We start from the raw sequence: 16,102 nt of genomic DNA on the forward strand, positions 1-16,102 counted from the left end.
TTTAGTGTTTTTCAGCCAGCTCTCTGACTGTAATTGTGTAAGTGGACAGCAACTCTACTATTTTGAACTGCAGATACAGGAGCTGGTACTTGTTTGCTTTATAGGAGAAGCTTAAGGACTTGAAGAGCCATTAAATTGTGTGTGTGAATTGTCAGCAGAAGCAGAATGGCCAAGTTGTTGGATTGCTGAGTAGGTTTAGGATTATTTTTTGAGCAGCGTGTGTCACTTTTGTTTCTCTTTTTGTTTTTCAGCCCTCAGGTTTATCCAGTTCCTCTGCACCGCCTCCTCTTATTCGAGGAACAATTTCAAGCAATAAAGGCTCTCCGCAGGTTAGTGCTCTCACATGCATTTGTGCAGATTATTGATTCAAAAGCACAAACATGCTGAATTTTATACATGTTTGATTTTTATTTTTATTTTTTTAACCTGTTCAGATTCTGACAGGAAGAAGTTCAGGCACGGTCATTCCTCCACCTTTGGTTAGAGGAGGCCAGCAGGTGTCGTCTAAGCATGGCTCCCAGATCATTATGCCACCTCTGGTTAGGGGGGCCCAGGTGAGTCATGCAAGCAAAGTTGGTATTAAAAGTAAAACTTGTATCTACATTTGTTTACATTTTTAAACGTGAATTTTATTAACATATTTTTTGACTGCTGACAGTTAAGTCTGGAAAAAGATTTGCAAAGGAATTCTTACAATTTGGGACTTATTTCTTTTTGCACCTCTGTCTCTGTGTGTGCTTTTTGCTTTGGTGCTTTTGATGTCCTTCCCCTTGTCCTCCACTTCCTTTGTTTGTGATGCGACTCCGCATCATCCCTCTCATTGTCGTGGTTAGCCCATCTCTGTGTCTCCACAGCAGATCCAGGCCCTCCGCCAACAGCAGCAGCAGCAGCAGTTGGCTGCCACTGGGGGTTCAGGATCAGGACCACCTCCTCTGCTGTTGGGCCCCAGGACCTCAGCCCCTGCAGCCCAGAGCCAGAGAGGGATGGTCCAGTCAGGCCTCATCAGAGTCGGCAGTAGTGCAAACGCGCTGGTTGGTATTTCACAGTGTACCTTCCTTGTTTTAAAAAAAATTGTCATCGTTTTCCATACATTTAATTCAAGATCAAAGTTTAATTTAAATGTAATCACAAAATACAAAATATAAAATGCTGAGTTTTGTCACAAATTCATTTAAAATTTATAAGTAATGGGGTACAGCAAAACTTGACTTTGCACATGGGAAATGAATCTGTTGTATCACAAATTTTCAGCCAACTCAAAAATGTTTACAATTCAGTCTGTTTTACAGTTATAGAGCTAAAATGCTCAATAATGCCTTCAAGCTGAGGGTCATCCCTAACGTATCATCCGAGCGTGGTGTTGGAATATCATGAACGTGCGCATATGTTTATTTTAAAGTTATGAGTAAAATGGCTTCAGCTCAGTCGTTTATTTGGGGAGGGGGGAGAGATTAGAAAACTCTAGGTATCAAGCTGACATCTTGGTAGTTTGGCACATTTATTGCAAGACAAAAAAAAATTGAGAAAAATTCACCTGTCTGCACGTTATATTCAAAGAGTACCACAGAAAAATGTCATGTCTGCAATAAAATAAGTTCACCTAGTTAGGCTAGTCAAGGGCTGTTTATTATGAAAATGATTCTCGGTTAGTCACATGCCATTTTGAATAACTAAACCTGGAAAGTTAGCAGCTTTTAACTGCTAACTTGTGGTGTTTTTTGTTTTTTAGAACTTTATTAACAACAGAATATAGAACAACAGAACACTGCAAAAAGATACAAATACAAACTCTCGTGAAGGGTGTCATAACTACATTTTACAAGATAGCGGGTTTTACAAAATAATGAAAGATAAAAAATAATAAAAACACAAAGGAGCAAGACTATATGAGAAACTTAAAGCAATACGTTTTTAGATATCTGTTGTGAGATGATTCTAGCAGTTTTCCAGTTTTTTAATCTACTTAATGAAGAATAGTATGACTTAAATTAGTTCATAAAACAGGAAGGAAACTTATTATTATCCTTCCACTTACTACAGTGGATATGGTACTTTGCTATAAGTACAACTATGTGTATGGCATCAGAGAAAGCTGAGCTTAGGTTATCCACATAAAATTAAATGGCATCAGCATCAAAAGAAGGAATGTTAAGTTTGAGATTAATCCAGTTTCTGATGTCTGACCAAAAACTTTGAGTACTGACATGAAAAAAAAAATGCTCGAGGGATTCCTCTTCTGATTTACAAAAGGCACACAAATCAACCTCAACTTTAAATCTTTGCAGAAACATGGCTACAGGATATATTTTACTTATTGTTTTAAAGTGATTCTGCTTCACCATAGGAGGTTGTTTGACAAATTAGAATGAGCAGAAGTCATAATGGTTCTATGATTTATATTGGGAGGTTTCTTGAAGGAGTCTTTGTTATAATCACAGTAAATCCTTTGTCGCATATATTCATTGATAATCTTGTTAATGCATTTGAAGTCAACTGAGTTACAGTCGTTTAATTTTAATGTGGGCATCAAAACAGTCACCTTTGAATGTATAATAATATTTTTTATTAATTGAATCAAAGCTAAGGGGATTGCTTTACATTCCTTTTTAAAGTAAAGTAAAGTGCTATGTGTTGTCATCACTGTCTGTGTTCTCTGCATTCTATCGCACCTGGAATACACCCAGGTGGAGAAGTGGGCAGTTGTGTAGGCACCTGGGGAGCAATTAGGGATTGGGTGTCTTGCTCAGAGACACCACGACATGTGGTATTGGCTGGGGATCGAACCTGGGACTTTCGGGTCCCGAGTCGACTGCCCTGCTTCTACCCCTCCTCGGCCTCTAAAACAATCTTTGACAGCGGCTAAGGTTATATTTTGTAACAAAAGATGGGAAATTTAAAAGGTCTCCATGACGATCGAAGGTATCCTTTACAAAAATTATGCCTTTTTCATACCAGTCTTTTCTAAATGTTGACTTCCTACCAACTGTGATTGCTCTATATGAAACCACATTGAATTTTGTTGTTGTAAAACTGTTTTAAGCCATTTGGTCCTAAATGTACCAACCATGGCTTCAAAGTTCAATGCATTAATACCACCATTCTCATGTTTTTTAACTTGTTGGGAATTTTTAATATAATGAGTCTTATTTTTCCACAAATGCTGAAAAATGATTGAATTGGCTTTCCTTATGTTTTGTGGTGATAGATACATAGAATGACGGATAATCAGTCTTGGAAATGCTGTCTGCTTTAGTCAACAGGTTCCTTCCAAAAGTAGTCGGATTCCTTTTTCAACCAATGGCTTAGACGTTTTTCATGTCTACTACGCAATCTGAGATGTTAACATCTTCCCTTCTAATTACATTCTTAATCCACCCAAATATTAAACTTCATGTATGACCCTGATTGTCTGAATGTTTTTATGAATACAATTATGAATGGGAAGAATCTCACATGTTAATGTTAAGTCCTAGACTTGAAGCCCTAGAGAATAACAAAATTATATTAAGGGCTCTTTCAACCATTAAATCATTTTTCAAAAAAAATTATGTCATCAGCAAATTGGCTAATCTTGTATTCTCTATCAAAAATGTTAATTCCCTGCAACTCGGGAATATTCATTTGAAGGACTAGTAATTGAGTAGTCAATATAAACAAATTTGGGGAACTAGGACAACCTTGACAAATGCCTTTCTGGATCTTAAATGTAGAAGTGAGTCCAGGATTTAAAGGGACTGAGCTATAGATATCATTATAAAACATAATTAATCCACAAAATGAAACCCAAAAACCTTAAAGTCTCTAACAAAAAAGCATGTTCAATTGTGTCGAATGCCTTGTAAAAATCAAGGAACAAGATCAAACTATCATCACTGATCCAGGGTCAATTCACCTCACAAGACCCATGTGGAGGGGTATTAAGGATATAATAGATTAAAAAGGCAGATGGGCACGTCAAAACGTGCATAGAACTTGTTGATGCCCTCAACAAGTTCTATGCACGTTTTGACGACCCGAACAGACCACCTAGCACCAGACTCACCTCACCACCGGAAGAGGAATTTTTCAGCATGACCTCGGCTGAAGTGAGGAGTACTTTCTGGAGGATTAATTCTCACAAAGCAACTGGCCCAGACAACATCCTGGGGAAGGTGCTGAAAGATTGTGCCGACGGGTGCCAGACGACGTCTTTAACTCCTCCCTCACCCTGGCAACAGTTCCCACCTGCCTGAAGACTGCCACCATCATCCCAGTTCCAAAGAGCTCTACAGTGACTGGTCTGAATGACTACCGACCAGTAGCCCTCACCCAGATAGTCGCTAAATGCTTCAAAAAACTTGTCATGACCCGCATCAAAACAATCATCAACATCAGCGAGGACCCTCACCAGTACGCATACTGTGAGAACCAATCAACAGAGATCGCCATCTCCTCTGTGGTCCACACTGCTCTCACTCACCTGGAGCTGAAGGACTCCTACGCCCGTATGCTCTTTGTGGACTTCACGTCTGCCTTAAACACCATGATCCCCCAAACCCTGATGGGCACTAGGACTAAACCACTCCATTTGCAACTGGGTCCTGGACTTCTTAACAAACAGACCTCAGTCTGCGAGGAGCTACAACTTCTCCTCCACCATAACCCTCAGCACTGGCTCTCCTCATAGCTGTGTGCTGAGCCCTCTCCTGTTCACTCTGCTCACATATGACTGTGCACCTACCCATCCAGGCTGTCATATTGTAACGTGGTGGAAGTGGTCTCCAGCTACAAGTACTTGCGTGTGAACCTCAATGATGACCTCAGCTGGGGCAACAACACCACCAGCCTGATCAAGAAAGCTCATCAGAGACTCTACTTCTTCAGGCGGCTGAGACGAGCTGGTCTGGGAAGCTCAGTCCTCACCTCCTTCTACAGGTGTGCAGTGGAGAGCATCCTGTGCTCCAGCATCAACGTGTGGCATGGAGGCTGCACAGCTGCAGAAAGAAAAGAGTCACCCTCCCCACCATCATAGACATCTACACCTCTAGATGCAGGAAGAGGGCCACCTGAATCATGAAGGACCCCACTCACTTAGCACACTCACTTTTTGCCCCGCTCCCCTCAGGAAGGAGGCTGAGGAGCATTAAGTGTAGAGAACCACTTGACTGAGGAACAACTGTGATGAAAAAAAAAATCACTGTAATTACACTTGATTGTTGATATGTGCTGCTGACTATCCATGTTGCTGATCTTATGCTGCTGATTTATTTCACGCTGCTGTTCATTTGTACTCATCTGCTCACACAAATGTTTGTGCTGCGGTTGTTTAATGTATTGTTTTTGTACTATTAGTGCTTAGTGTATTCTTAGTTTAGCGTATTTCTTAGTTAATATCTTAGCTCTTACTGTTTTTCTTTACAATTTATGCTTTTGTTGGATGTAACTGGTACACTGTGTGCACAATTTCGTTCCACCACATGTACCACACGAGGCGCGAATGACACTAAAGAAACCTTAAACCTTAATCATCAAGGCAGTCACAATAATCCAACATGTCATGTATGTTAAGCTTGTAGGGTCTGTTATGCAGCGCTTTTTCTTTTTGTTTTTGCAAACTCCACTACTCCTCTGTTGCTCCCCGCCCCTTTCCTCCCGTTTCAATGAGACTCGCAGCCATTGGCTGAGCTAAAGCTCACGCAGCTCACTGCTTTGTGATTGGTTCCTTATTCAGCTGCTCCTGTATGATTGGCTGGGAATGTCGCGGGAACAAGTTAGAACTGTATTGACGGAAGTGGAGAAACGCATGCAGCAGTAGAGGATTGGCAGTGCTCAAGACTAAAAATGAAGAGAAAACAAGTTACTCTTTTTGAATATTTTTCCAAACCAGCTGCCTCTGAAGCGAGGCTGATATCAGTGTTGTCCCTGGTAAGTGGCTACTATACAAATTAGCTGAAGCTAGCTCAAGCTGCGCCTTAATATACGCTGCTCCTGTTTGTTTATACTGGAACTGCTAACAAAGCCACATGTTCGTCCAGACATGACTGCTGCTGTAGGAGCTCGGTTATTAGTGAATTATTTTACGTGTGTAGCATCTACCACACGATTATCATGCGTGTGTGCAGTTTAAACAGCTGCTGTTTGGAAATGACGCGAGTTTTCACACCTCCGGTTTATAATATTCTAAAAATATATATATATGTAACATTGTTTTCATAAAAGGATGAAAAGTGACCTTAAACACAAATATTCAAATGATTTAAACTTTTTTGTTTCATTAAAGTGCCAGCTGGTTGCCAAGACGACAAAAGTTGTGTGATGATTTTAAGACTTGGTGGAATATCTCCATACTGATTGTTCATATCTCATTTAAAATGGTAGTTTGAAAACTTTAAAGTGTGTTTCTGCAGAAGGGTTATGAATATCCTGATGCATGCTCAATAATCCAGGTAGAAAATCTAAAAAAGTTGTCGGGTCCTCTGGGTCGGTTCAAAAAAATTTAAATTGTAGATACGTTTCATCTTTCATCCGAAAGACTTGTTCAGTCTGAGGAGCTGTATTCAGCTCAGTCTTATGAATAGCACCTTATCATAGTGGATCGACCAGTTTGTTGTTGACATTCAAAACTAGCTGTTCACATGCTAAAAGAAGATCATCATCCTAACATTGGCTCGTTAGCACCCTGATGGCCGCTCGCTATTCGCAGGGGGCTGAGTGATACTAGCAATAACAGCATTGTAAGAGGGGGACAGTTGAACACAAAGGCTTCTGCCCCTCTTTAATAATGGACGGTTTCTTTTCACAAAGATGGCTTCCTTTACTCCTCTCTCAAACCATCGTTCCTCTCTATCAAGGAAATGAACATCTTCATCCCTGAAAGACCATCTTACATTGGGGAAACTAAACAGCCACTGGCCAAAAGGATGGCCCAGCACAGAAGAGCAACATCATCAGGCCAAGACTCTGGTTTACACTCATCTCCAGGCCAGCGATCACTCTTTCAGAGATGCCAAGACCAGGGCAGTAGTCATGGTTCAAGGTTCTTTATTGTCATTCGCATCACATGTGGTACATGAAGTGGAAAGAAATTGTGTACCCAAGGTCCCAGTTACACTCAAAAATAGCAACAACCCCCCCCCCCCCCCCCCCCCCCCCCCCCAAAAAAAAGGAATATAACGTATAAAAAGAAACGGTATACAAGGATCTAAGATATATGCTAAACAGCAATATAATTTGGTGTATTAAACAGCAGCCTGAACATGAGTCCGTTGTGAGCAGATGGGTAAGAATTCAGCAGCACAGATAAAGTGTCAAATGTCCAAATAAAGTGGCATTACAGTGATTTTCCCAGTTAGGGATTTATGACTCTTAACAGCTTCAGGGTAGAAGCTGTTCCTCAGTCTCTTCCTGTATCTGGAGGTGTAGATGTCTGTGATGGTGGGGAGGCTGACTCCAACAGACTTCTGTTCATGACGTGGTCTGACTTTTACTGCGAGGGTAAATATGGCTCTGTGACCAATTACCAACTTTTTTCTGAGAACTGATTGGCAAAAAGTGGAGATAATATTTGGAGTGTGATTTAAAGAGCATCCTAAGCAGCTGACGTAAAGTCTGTAACCTGAGAAGTTGGATTAGCACAAAGGTTAGATTATCAGCATTACTGTAATTTCTGTTCTTAAAAGGATAATCATATATTTTTACTTAAGATTACTCAAAATTTATGCTGACTTTTGCAATTCAAGAGTATTTTTTTCCAACGCAAAAATAAAAGGAAAGCAGGACTGTTGAGAAATTTAGTTATGATGCATGAATTCCTTTTATTTGAACATTACAGCAATACTTCAGGCAACTATATGGTTAAATCTTGCTTGAAATTGGACTCCAGAATTATGTGTTATGATCATTTATCTTTATTTAAAAGGGACAATGTAAAATAACATGAAAACCTCAGGTTGTCATGCAAATCTGCTAGATTTAGCAATGCTTGCTAGTTTGTGTAGCGTGCCCAGACAGGTTTGTGGTAGAAACGTTAAACAAATTGCAAAGCATGAATTACTAAAATGAAAAATGTTTTGATTTTAACTGTTATTCACTGGAGGGACAGATAAACAAAAATATATAAATAATATAATAGCTGCACATTTAATAATTTTTTTGATAGCATAAACACTCTTTGTAGTTCAACACCAATAGCTATTGGACGTTTATTGTATTGTTCAGAACCTATCTGGATGATTATCTGAACTCGTGTTTTTTCTTGTCTCGCCTTCTTTTCAAAGGCCTCACAAAGTGGTTTGAAGGGCTCCTCCTCAGGAAGCAGCGTGTCTGTGGTTAGCGTTAATGACTCTCCAGCCAGCCGCCAAGCAGCAGCTAAACTCGCCCTGCGGAAACAACTTGAGAAGACCCTCCTGGAGATCCCTCCACCCAAGCCACCTGCCCCAGAGTTCAACTTTCTGCCCTCAGCAGCTAATAACGAGTTCATCTACCTGGTGGGGCTGGAGGAGGTGGTCCAGAATCTGCTTGATACCATCCATAGAGGTATTTTTTTATTTTTTTTATTTATACAGTTGCTGTGGTATGTCTTTATGTTATCCTATTTAAATTAGATTAGTAAGCTATTAAAGGATAAATGGAAATGGTTTTGTTCACCATAAACTGAATATATTTGGAGCAAAGTAACTTTGAGACTAATTTAGAAATTTTCTAGATTTTTTTTTTTTTCAATTATTTGATAGAATATTGAATTTTAATTGATGAATATAGACGGCGGTTGTTTTGACAACCTTTTGTGTCTTCCTGGCATTTTCGATGAGCTAAATTTTCTATCTTTAGTTCAATAATGTTTTAGGATGTCAGAATGCATTTTCCCTCTTCATTAATTGTTTTTTGATTTTTACTTTTGCTAAATATATTTTTCATTTCCCCCTATCCAGGAAAGACAGGTGTACCACTGTCAAAAACCTTCATCAGAGACCCTTTCATCTGCACCCAATGCAATACTGACTTCACCTGTCGTTGGAGGCAGGACAAGGCTAAAGGCGGGACAGTGCTCTGTGAAGACTGCATGTCGTCCAATCAGAAAAAGGCTTTAAAAGCTGAGCATACCAATAGGCTGAAAGCGGCATTTGTCAAAGCACTGCAGCAGGAGCAAGAAATAGAGCAGCGTATTATTCAGCAGTCATCCTCATCAGTTACTCACAATACCTCGTCATCCTCTTCATCTGCTGCTTCGTCACTGAAGGCAGAGCAGCTGGTATCTCAGCAGCTAAAGCAGGCCAGAGTGCCGTCCCTTCAGCACCACCACCAGGCCAGCCGAGGAGCCAACATCATTCATCATCACTCCATCAAGCAGGTTGGAAAGGTTTCTTTCCTTCTTTTTAGGATAAACTTTTTTGAGTCAACAGCTTTGTAAATTGTCTCTAAACTCCCCGCAGGGCCGTCTGTCCCATGGCGTCTCATCTTTAGGTGTAAGGGGGGTCCCCCACTCCTTTTCGTCCTCCTCCCAGCTGCAAAGTGCAGTGGCAGCCGCAGCCTTGGTCAGCCGGCCAGGTAAGCATGCCCACGTTTCCCATCGCTCTGTGCAGAGTTCAAAGGTGAGCAGCAGTGGGATCGGCGGCGGCAAGAATGTCAGCGGAGGCAGTGCCTCATCCACTGCATGGAAGAAGCAGAGCAACAGCAGCGCAGGTAGACGCGCATTAAAACCAGTTCAACTCTGGCGCCTGACATCTCCTCTCTATCAATTCCTGTCTGGTCCCAAAGCAATCCTCGAAAACACATTAACGCAAAATTCTTCATTTTTTATTATTTTAAGATCGGCTAATTTAAAACAAAAGAGGACGTAAAAGGAAATGTTTTTGGACAAGGCAACCCTTCTCTCCAGTCTTTTTCCTGGAATTGATCCTTGTTTTCCCACTGTAGTTCCTTGGTTTGGTGTTCTCACATTCTTCCCGGGTGTATGTAGAGTAGTAACGCTGTTCTTTTTATGTCTGTGTGTTTTGAAGACATGGGTACATTCAGTTTTTACAGACGTTGTTCCTCTCTCCACTCAGTAAGCATTTATGCACCAAGCAGCTTGCTGCACAGCCTGATCGGCTGCTCTGTTGCGTTTCCAGGTGTGACTATGGCCTATGTGAACCCCAGCCTGACAGGTCACAAGACCTCAGCGACCGTGGACGCTCGTCAGAGGGAGTACCTGCTGGACATGATCCCCTCCCGTTCTTCAATCTCCCAGGCTGCAAACACGTGGAAATAATGGGGTTCGAGGCTCCTCTGTTCAGAATTCATGTCCAAGTTCCTCATCTCCAGTAATAAGATCCACAGCGCCCCCTGCAGGACTTTTAAGCAGTTATGATCCTTAAGTGGAGAAACGTTCCCTAAGTACCTTTTTTGTATAATTTTATGTTTTAGTTTTTATCATTTATCTTGTTTTTTTTTTAAGTTCACTGTTTTGGTAATAATGCAGAAACCATTTTGATTTTAGTGGGATAAAGGAACAAAATATATATATACTTGAAGGGCTTCCTTGGAGCTCTGTCCTCCAGACTGAGTCATTAATTGGTGTGAGAAGAGGCTACGTAGCGTCTGCTGTGAGTACCATGTTTAAAAGTGAATACTCTCTTTTAGGCTTTTTCGCCTTTTCTGCCAATATGTGGGTCAGATGGACTCGATATTTTGACACTTGAATGCTTATAGTTCTAACGCAAGAGTTCACATTCAACAAAAACATTTATTTTAGGTATAAAATAAAGTAACCAAGTTGTAAAATTTTCATTACATCACCTGTGTAGTTAAAGGTTTGACTTTATTTTGCATTTGCAGTAAGTTATTTTGTTTTGGACTGATGTTAAAATCACTCAGTATAATGTGGTTTCCACCGATTAAGAGTTAATTCACCCTTTTTTTGTTTGTTTTCCTATTTAACAGCATGCCTACTCTCACACCCGTTTTGCACCTTAGCTTGAAAAAGCACGGTGTCATTGCTTAACTCATCTGTAATTACCATCTGTAATTTGCTTATTTTATAATATGTCAACATTGTAAGGTTATTTTGGTTGTTGCGTCATCACTGAGAATTTACAAACTCAGAAGGAGCTGATTTTGCCACACTGGAGCAGGGATTTTGCCTCTGACTTTCATCCATAATCCAGGATAAATGCAGCCACGAGTCAGTTTCCTGAAAAAAATAAAATTTAACCGGCAACTCTGGATCACCCAAACACAACATGAATTCCTCACCATGTTGCATAATTTCACTGCTTTCCAATAATCTTAATTACATTGTCAACGTTATGTTAAACTTTATTTGGTTTACTTTTTCCTAGCTCCTAAAGAAATAATAAAAAAATATATAAATTTTAAATATCTGCTTTCATTTCTTGCTCGTGGGCTTTATTAAATTAATCTTGGAACAATCGACTCCTAATTATACTGTCATGACAAATTTTGATGAAGATTTGAGTGGTTTTTTTATTGTGTATCAAGACCATGGTTTTAATGATGTACTAAAAAAAAAAAAAACAAGTAAACACAGAAGGCTAAATTATTATAAACTATTAATGGATCAAAAGATGGTTAAGATGATAAACAGCCATCTGACTGGCAGCTGCGTGTTTGTAACCTGACAGATACTGTAGGGAAATTTCAAGAGCTAAACTTTGTTTTTGTTCAACATATAATCCTATAACTTAAAAAAAAACTTGACTGGTTCAATACAATTCGCTTAAAGTATAAAAAAGTTGCATTATTTTAGTTAACTCTAAAATTTTATACTGCTGACAAAATGCACAGATTTTACTTGTAATCAAATGTTTTCAATGCGATGCTGCCAGTTTAACCTAAATAATCTTAATGCTTTTTATAGAGCTGCTAAATTTCGACACATTATTATGCCATTATTCAGTTCGAACAAAGCAAAACAAGTCGAGGTAAAAGGTTTTCAAGAACAAACGGCAAAACAGATTTTGTTTTTTTTTAAGCCTTTTTATTTTCACATCTGTCTGTTGCACATCTTCAATATGTTTGTACACAGTCCCAAGTTTATTTTGCAGCTAGTTTATGTGGAGGCATGAATACCAGAGTTAGTGATTTAGTGAAGCAAAACCAAGTAGAGAAACCAAACTCTGCTTTGGATTGTCTGCATTCCCACTGTTTTTTAGGGGAAAATGTACCGGTATATAGATATTTGCATAAGATGCTGAACGTAATGCCCGTTATCAGTTCAAAAACTGGCCTCTCTGATGGTATGAGGATGCATCAGTGCCTCTGGTATGGACAGGTTACACATCTGGAAAAAGGCACAATCCAAAAAGCAATGTGTATACAAATTTTAAAACGTGTTCCCATTAACGTGACCTCTTTTTCAGAGCAGGCCTGCATATTTCACCAAGACGGTGCTAGCATTCATTATGACAGCATGGCTTCGTAATAGAATAATGTAGGTGCTGAACTGGCCTGCCTGCTGTCTGGACCTCTCACCAGTGAGCGTTTAACTCTTCATAAAACAAAAAATCTGGGTATCCTTGGATAAGTTACCTCCTATGTTTTAGATGTCATTATTCTCAACCCAAAAACGGCGCGATGCTCTGACCAGGTTAGAGAAGAGTCTGCCTAGAGCAGAGGAGTCAAAGTATATGGGGTCTTCATGAGTAATGGTAGCATGGAACGGTAGATGGATTGAAAGACTGGGGCTTTGTTCTTCAAGGAGGATGTTTCTTTGGCCTGTTGTAATAAAGGAGTTGAGTCAAAGGACAAAGCTCTGGATGCAGGTCTGTATGATCCGCTCCTCACCTACGATCACATGCATGAGATACTGGATGCAAGTTGCTGCAATGATCACTTCTCTGGGTGGTCAGGCTAAGCTTTAGAAATAAGGGGAGTTCAAAGTTTAGCCGCTGCTCTTCCACATTGAAAGGAGTCAGTTAAGGTGGTTCGGGCATCTGATTAAGACGCTTCCCTTTGGAGGTTTTCTGGACACACCCCACAAAGAGGAAGCCCTGAGCCAGATCCAGATTTGTACTGTAAAACCTCAGTCTTCTTTCAGTTCATTCTTCAGGAGTCACCTCAGTGAGTCTTCGTCCATCTCACTCCACCTACCTCCATCCATATATCTTTGTACCTTATTTTTTGTTTTTTGTTGAGTCAGCTGTTTTTCTAGCATCCTTCCCACTGTCCCTCTTCTGGACATGTCCAAACCATCTTGGCCTGCCCACTCTTAACTGTCTTCCTCTGATGATCTCATTCCGAATCTTCTCCATCAATGTCACTCCCAAAGAGAACCTCCTCATTATCTGCCACTTCCAGTTATTTTCTCCTGTCTTTTTGTCAATGCCATGGACTCCATCATCGTAACCTGTCTTAACATTTTGGCTTTGCTTTTAGTCACAAATCACTCCTGAAACTTATTCACCTCTTTACCACATTCTACAATTTCCTGAACAGTGGACCCTAAATATGTGAGAACAAGATACACTAGCTTGTACTCCCTAGTGGCTGGTTTATGCCTCATATTCTCTCTGGACTAGAAATGCCAAGTGATACCAAGGAGAAGTTGTGGAGTTACTGAGGAGTGGGATGTCTGGGCTTCTCTCCTGAACCTGTTGCTTTTGTGACCAGACCACTGATAGGTGACAGAAGATGGATGGATGGAATAAGATGAAAAAGTATTGTTAACGTCTCAACATGTTTTCATTAACAGATGAGGTCAGGCAGGAATCCCCGTGGACATTGATGTTTGCAGATGACGTGATCTGTGGTGGGAACAGGTGGAAGAGAACTTGGAGAGGTAGAGGTATGCACTTGAAAAAAGAGGAATGAATATCAGCCATAGTAAGACAGAGTACATGTGTGTGAATGAGAGGGAGAGCGATGGAACAGTGAGGATACAAGGAGCAGAGGTCACAAATGAGCAGGACGATGCCTTCTGGAGACGAAGGCATTGACAAAAAGATAGGAAAAAGAACTGGAAGTGGCAGAAATGAAGATGTCGAGGTTCTCCTTAGGAGTGGCAAGAATGGGTAAGATTAGGAATGAGATCATCAGAGACCAAAGTTCATGCTCAATAATCCAGGTATAATGTTCAGTCAGATCATCTGGAGGTTTCTTTTTTCTGGAGGAAAATAACAACAACATTCAGATGACCTGACTGAACATCGCTGGAGATCATTACAGGTTGAACAACTGGGAGATAAAGTTAGAAAGGCCAGACTGAGATGGTTTGGACTTGTCCAGAAGAGGGACAGTGGGTGATGTTAGATCTTAGAAATGCAGCTGCCAGGAAAAAACAAAGGAGCTATATGGATACAGTGAGAGAGGACATGGATGTAGTTGGAGTGAGAATGCAGAGGACAGAGCGAGATGGAGGAGGATGACTCACTGTTTTGACCCCTGGGAAAAGCAAAAGGATGTTCTCGGTAACGTCTAATTAAAATGACCATTCAATACCACTAGTCACTCAAGCTAATATATTTTAACAGTCTGTAAAAAAAATACGAATTTATTAGGTTTTGTGAATTATTTTGATGATAAAATGTAAAGAGCTTAGAGAACGAGTCTTGGGTGTGCATTAAAATACCATATCCGGACTTCTGGGGGCGCTGTAGTGCGTCATAAAATCTAGACCCAAAGAAGAAGTCTCCCTGGGTGACGTCACAACAGGCTGCAGTGGAGGGGGCCTGCTCTGAGAAAGATGTCGGCCTCCAAGGTGAAACAGGACATGCCTCCTAAGGGAGGCTACGCTCCCTTTGATTACAAGAGAAATTTACCAACGCGCGGAATTTCAGGTACATCCACCACTCGTACACCTGTTTTCACCGACAGAGACACAGCTGAGGGGAGCTAACAGCGGCTCTTCATCACGCTAACCAGTCGAACTGAACTCACTAAACTCAGCCAAGTGCTTTGACTACTTCAAGCTCTTACCTGTCACTTAAATAAACAAAAAAATCAGTGCAATGCTACGCATATCGGGATAAACCCATCAGCGACAGACTTAAAGGGCGAAGCTTATACGAAATAGAACTGTGTTGTATAACAATGCACATTTAAGTCTGTAAAATGTTGAAGCTGTTAAACGAATTGGCTGCTAGCAGCAGAGGCTACTTGCTAGCAGCTAGCGATGTTGTTTACTACTGCACACAGACCGTGTGATTAGCATATCCGTCATTTGTTCGTAGTTGAGCTGGCTTGCTTGGTCTAATTCTTAAATTTGTGCTCAGTGTAATCGGTGACAGAAGAAAAATAAAGGTTGAACCGAGTCAAATATCTAGGAGTACAAACGCCTTTTATTCGCTGTCAAGAGATCACAAAATGTGTCATGTAAAGAAAAGCTTACATTTTGTTCATGTATTTATATATTACCAATTCACTCACACAAAATGTTTTTTTTTTTCCTGCACAAATGACAGTGGAGAAGAAAACGATCCCTTCAACTAAGACTGAAACTCCAGCAGAACCAGACTCCTCTTGTGGGGTGTATTCACTCACTCCGTGTAAAAGAAACATGCAAGAGCAGCTTATAGGCTAAGAAGGGACACAGCTACAAACTTCAATGAAGTCAAAAGGAATATCATTTACCAGTAATTTAGAATAGGGAAAAAGTCTTTTTACAGCTAATTCAGGTTTTTTTTCTAGAGGCCTATATTTAACTTAAAATGAAGTCAGATTTTGGTAAATGGTCTGTACTTGTATTGCACCTTTTTATCTAATCAAGCTACTCAAAGTGCTTTACAACACAATCCGTGCCCTCATGTACCCATTCACACAGCACTCTACTAGAGCTGTACTAATCTAATTGAACAAATCATTCTAAAAATACTAATCAGTGCATTAGATCACATTCATGCACACATCGGAGGTTATGAGGGGTTCAAGTGTCTTGCCTAGGGACACTTTGGCATGTGACTACTGGTGGATTCGAACCCCCAACTCTTGCATTGGAGGACGACTGCTCTAGCCACTCATCCACAGCTGCCCAGTCTTGGTGTTTAGTGAAAACTGATCATACAGGTCCTTCTCAAAAAATTAGCATATTGTGATAAAGGTCATTATTTTCCATAATGTAATGATAAAAATGAAACTTTCATATATTTCAGATTCATTGCACACCAACTGAAATATTTCAGGTCTTTAA

General features: G+C 40.3%; 2 protein-coding genes across 2 annotated transcripts in view; both read left to right on the top strand.

Annotated features, from left to right (window-relative positions):
- Positions 1–10,430, top strand: part of LOC119414603 (transcriptional repressor p66 alpha) — a 27,038-nt gene extending 16,608 nt beyond the window's left edge. Inside the window, exons 5-11 of the mRNA XM_037681704.1 lie at positions 252–329; positions 435–554; positions 834–1,031; positions 8,256–8,514; positions 8,910–9,337; positions 9,411–9,660; positions 10,089–10,430. Coding sequence (XP_037537632.1) covers positions 252–329; positions 435–554; positions 834–1,031; positions 8,256–8,514; positions 8,910–9,337; positions 9,411–9,660; positions 10,089–10,228 — 1,473 coding nt within the window. The 3' untranslated portion in view covers positions 10,229–10,430. The remainder of the gene's footprint in view (positions 1–251; positions 330–434; positions 555–833; positions 1,032–8,255; positions 8,515–8,909; positions 9,338–9,410; positions 9,661–10,088) is intronic.
- A 4,164-nt stretch (positions 10,431–14,594) lies between these two features.
- The window catches only part of ndufa13 (NADH:ubiquinone oxidoreductase subunit A13), a 5,250-nt gene continuing 3,742 nt past the window's right edge, over positions 14,595–16,102 (top strand). The window contains exon 1 of the mRNA XM_037681705.1: positions 14,595–14,753. Coding sequence (XP_037537633.1) covers positions 14,660–14,753 — 94 coding nt within the window. The 5' untranslated portion in view covers positions 14,595–14,659. The remainder of the gene's footprint in view (positions 14,754–16,102) is intronic.

This window comes from Nematolebias whitei, chromosome 9 (assembly GCF_014905685.2).
Source record: "Nematolebias whitei isolate Nwh7 chromosome 9, NemWhi1, whole genome shotgun sequence".
NCBI lineage: Eukaryota > Metazoa > Chordata > Actinopteri > Cyprinodontiformes > Rivulidae > Nematolebias > Nematolebias whitei.